This window comes from Myotis myotis, unplaced genomic scaffold (genome assembly GCF_014108235.1).
Source record: "Myotis myotis isolate mMyoMyo1 unplaced genomic scaffold, mMyoMyo1.p scaffold_m19_p_1, whole genome shotgun sequence".
Classification (NCBI taxonomy): domain Eukaryota; kingdom Metazoa; phylum Chordata; class Mammalia; order Chiroptera; family Vespertilionidae; genus Myotis; species Myotis myotis.
Window position 1 is genome coordinate 47291568 of NW_023416313.1, and position 12152 is coordinate 47303719.

General features: G+C 43.8%; 1 protein-coding gene across 1 annotated transcript in view; it reads left to right on the top strand.

Annotated features, from left to right (window-relative positions):
• The first annotated feature begins 2661 nt into the window (after positions 1-2661).
• Positions 2662-12152, top strand: part of LOC118669784 (alpha-fetoprotein-like) — a 37115-nt gene continuing 27624 nt past the window's right edge. Inside the window, exons 1-4 of the mRNA XM_036336120.1 lie at positions 2662-5043; positions 6082-6133; positions 6280-6421; positions 11872-12083. Of these exons, the coding sequence (XP_036192013.1) occupies positions 4959-5043; positions 6082-6133; positions 6280-6421; positions 11872-12083 (491 nt within the window). The 5' untranslated portion in view covers positions 2662-4958. The remainder of the gene's footprint in view (positions 5044-6081; positions 6134-6279; positions 6422-11871; positions 12084-12152) is intronic.

Consider the following 12152-nt stretch of genomic DNA (forward strand, 5'->3'; position numbering starts at 1 on the left):
CCTTGTAGGTAACTGGGTTTCTTTCTCTTGCTGCTTTTAAGATTCTCTCTTTGTCTTTTGCTCTTGGCATTTTAATTATGATGTGTCTTGGTGTGGTCCTCTTTGGATTCCTTTTGTTTGGGGTTCTCTGCGCTTCCTGGACCTGTAGGTCTATTTCTTTCACCAGGTGGGGGAAGTTTTCTGTCATTATTTCTTTAAATAGGTTTTCAATATCTTGTTCTCTCTCATCCTCTGGCACCCCTATAATTCTGATGTTGGTGCGCTTGAAGCTGTCCCAGAGGCTCCTTACACTATCTTCATATTTTCGGATTCTTTTTTCATTTTGCTTTTCCAGTTGGGTGTTTTTTGCTTCTTCGCATTTCGAATCTTTGACTTGATTCTTGCGCTCCTCTGGTCTGCTGTTGGGTGTCTGTATAATATTGTTTATTTCAGTCAGTGTATGCTTAATTTCTAGTTCTTTAGAAATTGGTTCTTTATCACAACATCGAGGGTCTCATTAGATTTCTTGAGGATCTCACTACATTTATCGGCGGTCTCACCAGTCTTTTCGAGGGCCTTACTAAGTTTATCGGCAGCTTCTAGACAGTTCTTAAGAGACCTTAAAAGTGTGGTTCTGAACTCAATATCCTCCATTGACAGTTTTGTCCTGTTTCTTTGTCTCCGCATTTTTTATGCTTTCTTGGTGCACCCCCTAGTGGTCTTTGTCCGCAGTCTTGTTGCCTTTAAGCCTTGATTGATGTCGGCAATACCGGGGTGATTTGACCTCCAGGCTAACTGGCTATGAGAGTCTGCTGTGTCTGTAGTGGGAGGGCTTCTGTGCTGGATCTCTAGGGCGGTGCTAATCTAGCGTTTGCCTGAGGCTATCCGGCAAATGGTTCTGTGCAGGGCTTGGGCGGGGCGGGTCCCCGGGGATCTACAGGGCGGGCGGAACGAGCAGTTATGGCGACTCTCAGTTCCTTCCCCTGGGGCTCTGTCTCTCAGAGCCCCAGCAATGGCTGCAAACCTCGGAGAGAAAGCTGCCTTCAAGTTCCGACCGAAGCCAGACAGTCCCGTTTCTCCCGTTTGAGTCTCGGTCCCCAGAGACTCGCCCGGATCTGGAGCTCAGAGTCTGAAACTCCCTCCCGATTGAAAACAACAACCGCGCCCTCTGCCGCCAGCCCGCTCCGCGCGCACACTCCGCACCTGAGTATTTCACTTCAGCACTGCGCCTCCTCTGAGTCTGGGTATGGTATTCTCTTTCCTCCTAGTTGTAGAATTTCCACTCAGCCAGCCTTCCCGTGGTTCTGGGTGATGTCCGTTCTGTCCTTTAGTTATATCTCTGAAGTGGTTGTTTGAGGCAGCGATCTCCGGCGTTAACCTATGCCGCCATCTTGGTTTCTCCTACATCATTTCTATTCTTATTTTACAAATAGGGAATCTGTGGCTTGGAGAGATAACTAATTTGTTCAGTGTCATATGACATGTAATCCTCTAATTCCAGAAGGATATTCTTAGCCATGTACACACAACCTCTCAGGTATGGCCATATTATATGCCTTATAAAATCTGTTATTTAGAGAGAAGGAAGACTGACAGTGACTCTTCTCTCCCTCCTTTCCAAGCCACAATTGCTGTGATGTTGGAGCTGTGCGTGGCAGTGATGTCTAAACAGAGGGAGTGGAAGGAACTGGGAAGTCAGTTTTCTAAACACTCTCATTTACTAATGAGAATAACAAGGAAGAAAGTTTTACTTAAATAATCTGCATGAATAATAGACAAATATGTAAATTGACTGTACCTCCACATACCACAGCCAATCAGGAGGGAATATGTAAATTAGCGGAACAAAGATGGTGGTGGTCACAGAGCCAGCCAGAGCCGGTGGGAGGCTTAGGTCATCCCCAGCGACAAAGGAAGCCAAGCTTCCCACATGCCTAAGCTGGCTGTTGAAGAAGGGGCCTGTGGGTGGCAGCCACGGAGCTGGCCTGAGCAGGCGGGAGGCTTGGGTTGCCCAGGCCAGCTGCCAAGGGAGGGTCCTGCAAATTGCCCTCAGCCCCTCATCCAGGCTGGCCAGAGCCCCTAACAGGGACCCCCACCTAAAGGGGGTGTAGCCAGCCTGAAAACAGCCATCACCCCTCACCCAAGTTGGCCAGGAACATCAGCAGGGACCCCAACCCCAATGTGGGCATGGCTGGCCTGCAAACCATCACAGGCCCCTTGCCCAGGCTGCCCCGCCCCCCAAGGGAACCCCCATCCTGATCCAAGACACCTTTCAGGGCAAACCAGCCTGTCCCCACCCATGCACCAGGCCTCTATCTACACTAATAAAAGGGTAATATGCTAATTATACTGGGAGACCTTCCAGGAGGCCTTCTGGACATTCTTCTGGACAAAGCTATGGCAGCGTGGCTGAGGTAGAAGTGGTTAGGGGCCAAGAGGGGAGGGCAATTGTGAGTGATAAGGTGGTGGGGGGCCATTGGGGGTAATCAGGCTGGAGGGGGGGCAGTTGGGAGTGAGCAGGCCAGCAGGGAGGGAAGTTGGGCGTGAGCAGGCTGGCAGGCAGAGTGGTTAGGGGCAATCAGGCAAGCAGGCAGGTGAGCTGTTAAGAGCCAGCAATCCCGGATTACGAAAGGGATGTCTGACTGCTGGTTTAGGCCCAATCCCTGTGGGCCTAAACCCGCAGTTGGACATCCCCCGAGGGGTCCCAGATTGGAGAGGGTGCAGGCTGGGCTGAGGGACACCCCTCCCCCATGCACGACTTTTGTACAACAGGCCACTAGTAGATTATAAATTCAGTCAACAGTAGTGAAAAAGAGCACAATTAGATAATTCTATCTTGTATCTAATAGTGGATCCTATTCTGTGTCCAATACTATGCTAAGAGCAGCAGCTATGACTCCTGAGCCCCAGAAACCTGTTACCATCACAAGGCTCTTTATCACAGAGGAAACTGCCATACAGCTCTCTGCTGATGTGCCAGAGAACAAACTAATATTGACCAATGTGATGTGAGGAGGGGGAGGAAAGGTTTATTCAAAACACATATTTTGCATGGAGAAGAGAGGACTCAGAACCACTTATTCTGTATTGCTTAGACAAAACCCACATCAAGGAGTAAAACATACCTAGACTTGCTGCAGGAAGAATGCTCTGGTACTAGAGATGCTTGTAAGTGTGATACGCCTCCTGGTGCACTAATGAGTGTCAAGACTAATGAGTGCATGAGCCATCACCACCCAGATTTTTGGTGGGACCTAGGGATCCAGTCATGGTTTTTCTGAAGATCCTTTGAACTCTGTTTCTATTAGTTGGACAAGGATTAAGTTTGCTGTGCAAATAACATTTGTTAGAAATTATCAGTGTGTTCTGTACCTGTATACCTTCCATTTCTTATATTAAAGGTCAGCTTGAAGATCTAATTCTCTTAGGGACCAAATTATTTGCTCTCTTTTGAGCCCTGTCACAAAACTCATTCCTTACCCTTCCTTAAATAATTCCCACTACTTGCCTTTCCTCTGGTCTGAAATTCCACCATCAGGCTTAACATCTTTTTATGTTTTCAAAAGTCTTACTCTGAGAGGATGGTTCTCCTGAGAAGTTAATTTCATTCAATTTTTCTAAAAAGACGAATTAACTTTGCCCACATACAACAAGTTCCAACTCCAATCAGTTACTAGCGGCTGTCCTGTGGCATTGTGCTGTGAATGATTTTAAGGCTGAGTGTAGGTTCAGAGAGAAAGAATGCAATCATCAATTAGTAATGCCATCTCTAGAGTAATAGAGCCATTTCTGATAGTTCCCAGAGGTTTAGAGTAAGATCTCAAGGGAATGGCTCTAAGGATGCACAACAAAAGAAATGTTGAGCATTGGGACTATTTAGAGAACCCTGAAAATGATGATGGAAACCTGCCAGACACTTCCATTCGCTGACCCTGGCTTTCTATCACACGTGGCCATCAGTATTCTTTACATTAGCCAATGTGTCCCAATTTTAAATAATGACAGTTTTGCTTTGCTTTTCAAACAAATATCTCTCTCAGTTGTGATATATTTTGCCTAGAAGCCCAGAAATGAGAATACGTGTGTAGTAGAATCAAGCAATGGACTGCCAGCCTTAGAGATGGCCTTCCCTCCATCTCTGGTCCAAACCCTCCCTCTGTAGATGAGGAAACTGAGGACAGGAATCTCAGCGATCTCTCATTTCCAAAAATTGTGGACTTTACATTCGTTTTAGAATTTTTATTTAATCAGTGTTTCCTTCCATAGACCCAAGAATTAAATGACAGGCAAGCAGACAGCAGCTGAGGAATGCTGGGACCTCAGCTGTTGATACTAGCTCTTGGCTGGTATAGGCTCTGAAGTCAGACAAGCCTTAATCTCTACCTGTGAATGCATGAGCAAATACTATGACCCTGAGTCTTAATTCCTTATTCAAGAAAGAGTATTGCTAGTATATGGTAATATAAAGTGCCAGACTCACAGTAAGCATTCAGTCAATTCAATCCCATTCCCTTGTGCTTTCTCCAAAGGCTTGTGCTCTCTACTTTTCTCAGGGGCTTGAAAAGGTGTCTAGCACTGGAACTGGGGCCTTAACCGTTTATTTGAATTGGGGGTAGTTCATATTTATCTTCTCCCCTCACTTTAGAACTTTGACCTTGTCAGCAGACATTTCTAGGAAAAGAGATGTTTAACCAAAGTGTTATTGATTACTTCATTGCAAGGCCTACATGGTGTAATCTTGAAAAAACAAGTACATTGACATAACTCATTTTAAAATCCAGTATTCGTTAATGAATGGCTATCCATCAACATTTCATCATTGCTATGAATTCTTCAACTTGATCAGTGTCATAGTGGCCTGGAAAAATATTCACCAGAAAAAGTTTAATTATTAATATTAACTAATTAAAAAGACTATAAGGGGACTCTTCAGTTCCCTCCAATGATAGAGTACCTTCCATAAAAGTTTGTCTGACAAAATGAAGACTGTTAGATTCATATATTTTCTTGCTTTCTTCAGCTACATTAAAGGTCAAACTCTTCAGAGAAGTTTACTAGATGCAGGTAGGGAATCCTATTTCCAATCTATACATTCCATGTGCCCAGAGTACTAGTAAGAGGTAATGACTACTGAAATGCACATGGAATGACTTCTCTTTCTCAGTGCTCATTACTATCATTGGGTCATTGAAAATTGATGTAAATTAACTTATGAAATGAATGAGTGAAGAGAGCTAATATATTGAATCAACCCACAGGAAAACCTCATTTTAGTCTTATTTTCACTTTGGTGAGAGAATGGTACATTTTAAACTTGCATTTAAAATTTGATAAAGGGCTTTAGATAAATCAAAAGTATTCATAATAGCATGAATAATATTAGAACTACATTATTTAGTAACTATTGTGAGCCAGGCACTATGCTTGGTGCTTCACACATATGACTTCATTTAATGTGAACAACTATCTAGTGTAATAGAACTTGTTTGCATTTTATAGAGAAACACAAATTCTGAGAGCTTATTTTCCCAAAGCCACATTAAGCATCAGAGCTCAAAGTTGAATTCAGAATAGCTATCTCTAAAGCCTTCCCCTATGTTAGTATAGCAAGTAATAGTGGCTTCTTTACTTACTAGATAGCTGCTAAGCATTATAGAAGCTATTAGTATAAGAAGGAATAAGATGAAGATGACGAGCAAATCCAATACATGTGAGATATTACTTTTGCCAAATTAAGCAAACTCTAATTTTCTTAAAATTTCTTCAGTGTGGTATTGAACTCTTCTAATTTAAAGTTAAATAACCAAATCATCAAGTTCAATTATTTCAGAAGTTTCAATGTAAGTACATGTAACTCATTTGTAGGCCAATGATAGATTTCAATTGCACAATATATTGAATAGAAATGTCATTCACATAATACAGTTTAAATACAAGCAAAGATATATTCTAATACTTTTTAAAATTTATTATGATAATCAAAAATACATGTGAAAATTTATGGGTGAATAAATATAGATTTCAGAACTATAAAGGGGGATTTCAATTTGGAAAATTTCCTGGTATAAAGCCTCTTTTTCTCCCCCTGCCCCTCCACCTCAGCCATGCAGCACTCTAATAGCCAGAATTATCTGGAGGAGAACTTAAGAGACATGTGAGTTTTATTATCAATACACTTTTATCTGAAACTTAAAATCACATTAATTATTTAGGGGGAGGGGAGTGGGACAAAGAGATAACAAGAATGATGGTGGAAAAGTGTTCAATTCTATCTTTAACACTCACAGTGTCATGTTTCAGCATTAGCATTATGGTTGCTCAGTTTCTTCAGAAATCCACTTATGAAGAAGTACAAACCATAGTTGAAGAGTTACTAGATTTTGCAGAGAAATGCAAGAGCCTCAAGCTACATGAGTCACCTTTAGAATGCTCTTACCAGTTGGTATGTGAATCATCTTGTGCCTTCTACCTTTCTCTTGCTCTCTCTCTCTCTCTCTCTCTCAATTAAATTGCAACCAAAACATGTTGTTATAAGAAGGGCTCACTGAAAAAATTGGTTGACGATTGTAAGGCAGCAATATGTACATATTCATACTTATGATATAATCTTTATAGTTTTATAAACTTACTAGAGACCCAGTGTATGAATTCATACACAGGTGGGGTCCGGCCAGCCCAGCCCCAATCAGCAGATTGGTGTCGGGCCTGTTGAGAGGAGACAGCAGGAGGTAGGCTGGCTGGCCCAATCTGATTGGGGCCAGATCAGGGCTGGGCCAGCTGAGGAGAGGGGCCACAGGTGATTGACTGGTGGACCCCGGCCCCAATTGGAGTGGGGGAGGTGATTAGGGGTGAGGCTGGCCATAGGGAGGGGCTGTGGGTGGTGGGCCAGCAAACCCCATACCCTATTGGTGTGTGGGAGCCAATCAGGGTGGAGGGGCTGATCAGGGTTCAGCGGCCTGGGGGAGAGGCCATGGGTAGTAGGTGGGCTGGCCCTGCCCCTGATCAGAGTCGGGGGAGCCAATCGGGGGTGGAGCTGGCTCGGAGGAGAGACCGAAGGCAAATCGGGGTGGTAGGGACCCACTGGGGGCAGGGTCAGCTGGGGGGAGGGGGTGCAGGCGGTTGGCTGGCCAGCCCTGCCCCTGATCGTGGTGGGCGGTGATCAGGTGCTGGGCTGGCTGGGGATGGGGTTTCGGGGAGGTTGGCCTGCTGACCCCACCCCCTATCGGGCTGGTTTGTTGGCTGCAGTGAATATCATAGTGACTGGTTGTTACCATGTTATGTTTGCTACCTTGTTATATATATGTAGACTAGAGGCCCAGTGCATGAAATTTGTGCACTTGGGGGTTGTCCCTCAGCCCAGCCTGCACCCTCTCCAATCTGGAACCCCTTGGGGTGTGTCCAACTGACCGGCAGTCAGACATTCCTCTCACAATCTGGGACCACTAACTCCTAACCGTTCCCCTGCATGCCTGCTTGATTGCCTCTAACCCCTTCTGTCTGCCAGCCTGATCGCCCTCTAACTGTTCCCCTGCCAGCCCGATCGCCCTCTAACTGTTCCCCTGCCAGCTTGATGGACACCTAACTGTTCCCTTACCAGCCCGGTCACCCCTAACTGCCCTCCCCTGTCGGCTATCTTGTGGCGGCCATCTTATGGTGGCTATATTGTGGTGGACATCTTGTGACAATGTCGGGGCAGCCATCTTGTGACAACATGGGGGTGGCCATATTGTGATGATGTAGGGTCAGCCGTCTTGTGATGATATGAGGGCGGCCATCTTGTGATGATGCAAGGGCGAGACACCACCTAGGCTTTTATTAGTATAGACTAGAGACACGGTGTACAAAATGCATGTCCCGGCCTGCACCCTCTCCAATCTGGGACCCCTCGGGGAATGTCTGACTGCTGGTTTAGGCCCAATCCCTGAGCAGTCAGACATCCCTCTCATAATCCAGGACTGCTGGCTCCCAACTGCTCACCTGCCTGCCTGCCTGATTGCCCTAATCACTTCTATCTACCAGCTTGATCGCCCTTAACCGCTCTCCTGCTGGCCTAATTGACACCTTACCGCCCCCCTGCCAGCCTGATCACCCCCAACTGCCCTCCCCTGCCACGACCTGCCTCCTGTGCCAGGACCCACCTCTTCCACACGAGCTGGCAGAGACGCTGGGACCCACCTTGTCCAAGTCACACAGAGCTGTTGGACCCCCAGTCCTCATTGCGATGAGCAGCCACCTGGCACCGCCTCTGTTGTGTATGTGGCCATCTTGTGGCAGCCATCTTTCTGGTGGCCATCTTGTGATGATGTTGCGTGTGAGGGTGCAAGGACCACCTACGCTTTTATTAGTATAGATAGTTTATCAGATCATCTCTAGGACTCTTGGAACCAAACATTCAAGGAAATGAATTATAGCCTAAATTGTCAATTTGTTAAGTTGGTTGCTTTCCCTCCAGCACTAAACTACTATAGTCTAACATCTTTGTATAAAAGTTCCTGAGAGGAGGAAAACAAGATGGCGGCATAGGTTAACGCCGGAGATTGCTGCCTCAAACAACCAATTCAAGGGTACACCTAAAAGACGGAACGAACATCATCCAGAACCACAGGAAGGTTGGCTGAGTGGAAATTCTACAACTAGGAGGAAAGAGAATATCATACCCAGACTCAGAGAAGGCGCAGTGCTGAAGTGAAATACTCAGGTGCGGAGTGTGCGCGCGGGGCGTTCTGGCGGCGGAGGGCGCGGTTGTTGTTTTCATTCGGGAGGGAATTTCAGACTCTGAGCTCCAGATCCAGGCGAGTCTCTAGGGACCCAGACTCAAACGGGAGAAGCGGGACTGTCTGGCTTCGGTCGGAACTCGAAGGCAGCTTTCTCTCCGAGGTTTGCAGCGGTTGCTGGGACTCTGTGAGGCAGAGCACCTAGGGACGGAACTGAGAGCAGCCATAACTGCACGATCCGGCCTGCCCTGTTTGATCCCATGCGACCCGCCCCGCCCAAGCCCTGCACAGAGCCATTTGCCGGATAGCCTCAGGCAAGGGCTAGATTAGCACCGCCCCAGAGATCCAGCACAGAAGCTCTCCCACTACAGACACAGCTGACTCTCATAGCCAGTTGGCCTGGAGGTCAAATCCCCCCAGTATTAACTACAACAATCAAGGCTTTAGTACAACAAGACTGCGCACAAAGACCACTAGGGGGTGCACCAAGAAAGCATTAAAAAAAATGCGGAGACAAAAAAACAGGACAAAATTGTCAATGGAAGATATAGAGTTCAGAACCACACTTTTAAGGTCTCTCAAGAACTGTCTAGAAGCTGCCGATAAACTTAATGAGATCTACAAGAAATCTAATGAGACCCTCGATGTTATGATAACGAACCAACTAGAAATTAAGCATACACTGACTGAAATAAAGAATACTATACAGACCCCCCCAACAGCAGACCAGAGGAGCGCAAGAATCAAGTCAAAGATTTGAAATGCGAAGAAGCAAAAAACACCCAACCAGAAAAGCAAAATGAAAAAAGAATCCGAAAATACGAAGTTAGTGTAAGGAACCTCTGGGACAGCTTCAAGTGTACCAACATCAGAATTATAGGGGTGCCAGAAGATGAGAGAGAGCAAGATATTGAAAACCTATTTGAAGAAATAATGACAGGAAACTTCCCCCACCTGGTGAAAGAAATAGACTTACAGGTCCAGGAAGCACAGAGAACCCCAAACAAAAGGAATCCAAAGAGGACCACACCAAGACACATCATAATTAAAATGCCAAGGGCAAAAGACAAAGAGAAAATCCTAAAAGAAGCAAGAGAAAGAAACTCAGTTACCTACAAGGGAATACCCATACGACTGTCAGCTGATTTCTCAATAGAAACTTTGCAGGCCAGAAGGGAATGGCAAGAAATATTCAAAGTGATGAATACCAAGAACCTACAACCAAGATTACTTTATCCAGCAAAGCTATCATTCAGAACTGAAGGTCAGATAAAGAGCTTCACAGATAAGGAAAAGCTAAAGGAGTTCATCACCACCAAACCAGTATTATATGAAATGCTGAAAGGTATCCTTTAAGAAGAGGAATAAGAAGAAAAAGGTAAAGATACAAATTATGAACAACAAATATGTATCTATCGACAAGTGAATCTAAGAATCAAGTGAATAAATAATCTGATGAACAGAATGAACTGGTGATTATAATAGAATCAGGGACATAGAAAGGGAATGGACTGACTATTCTTGGGGGGGAAAGGGGTGTGGGAGATGCGGGAAGAGACTGGACAAAAATCGTGCACCTATGGATGAGGACAGTGGGTGGGGAGTGAGGGCGGATGGTGGGGCGGGAACTGGGAGGAGGGGAGTTATGGGGGGTAAAAAGAGGAACAAATGTAATAATCTGAACAATAAAGATTTAATTAAAAAAAAAAAGTTCCTGAGGAAATGAAGTACTAATTTTAAAATGTTTCTTAGAGAATATGTAAAAGAAGAAAGAAGTGAATATTATTATGGGCTCTTTTCCAAGTTAGTAAATAATCTTGAAATCTTAGGAATTACTATTGTTTTTTATAAAGTATGTCTATCTTGTGATTAGCAAATTCTTGATAAACACTAACATATTCTTTCTATCATCTATCTGTCATCTTTTACCTACCTATCTGCTTGACCAATTATTCTCATGACAAACAATTTAAAATACAAATGAGTAGTTTTCTTCTTTCTATTTTTATTCCTTCCTCTAAAACCTACCTTTTATTAGATTGTATATATATTTAGAAAAATCATTAGTCTTATTAGAAACAGATTTTAAATGAAGTACTTATGTCAGTGGCTACCAGCCGTGGGCAAACTACGGCCCGCGGGCCGGATCCAGGCCGTTTGAAATGAATAAAACTATTGAAAAAAAAGACCGTACCCTTTTATGTAATGATGTTTACTTTGAATTTATATTAGTTCACACAAACACTCCATCCATGCTTTTGTTCCGGCCCTCTGGTCCAGTTTAAAAACCCATTGTGGCCCTCGAGTCAAAGAGTTTGCCCACTCCTGGGCTAGACTCACTTATTTTATAGTGATTTCTTCTTATTTACATTTCAAAAGCTGAAGATTTTACTCTTTTATCCCCCAAATCTTAAAACATGTCATTTGAAGTTTACACTATTCCACACATTTACTGCCACCCAAAGGTATTTGAAAACTAACTGAATTATTACATTTCCACTTGAATATTTGACACTAAATACACATTGCTTCAGAGTTCAATTCTTAATATAACTTGCCATGGAAATAAAACTAGGAAGATAGGAAAGCAAACTACTATCTATTTATTGGTAGATAATTCTCACTTAAAATATCTTGATTTCTTTAGGCCCTGGACATTCTGGCTTAGGTTTATTTTAATATTATGAACTGTGTGAAAATGAAGCAATTACATAGGAAAGGAGAGAATGATAAATTCTATTTGGTCAATGTCCAACATGTGAGAATTTAGACTTACAAACCTAAAAGACTTTTGTACAGAAGAACTATGTCCAGGGGCTATTGGATACAAAGTGTAACATTCTGCACTCAGTTGCCTATAAAAAAAATAATTTCTGCCTTGGCTGGCTTGGCTCGCAGTGGATAGAGCATCGGCCTGGGGACTGAAGGGTCCCAGGTTAGATTCCAGTCAAGGGCACATGCCCAGGTTGTGGGCTCGATCCCCAGTGAGGGCATGCAGAAGGCAGCCGATCAATGATTCTCTCTCATCATTGATGTTTCTATCTCTCTCTCTCTCTCCCCCTTCATCTCTGAAATCAATAAAACTATACTTTTTAAAAATAATAATTCCTTACTCTTCCTGTGGTTAGGAATGTAGAACCCACATGCTTCTTCTTTAAATTATTATTTCCTCCTACAGATGACCACCTTCTTAGAGTATATATGTAATAACCAAGGAATGGTTGACAAACATGTATTTTCTGACTGTTGCAATGTAAATAACACAGCAAGACATAAGTGCTTCCTATTAAATAAAAAAGATGATGCAAATTACAGCGAAATGTTGCAAATTCCAAATCTTGAGCAGATCTGTGAGGTGAACAAAGGGAATCAAGTGTTAGTGAAGAAGAGGTAAGTCATTTCTCCTTGCCATTGTCTTTGAAGAAGAGTACTTTCCAGTTTTGAAAACAGGTCTTTTTT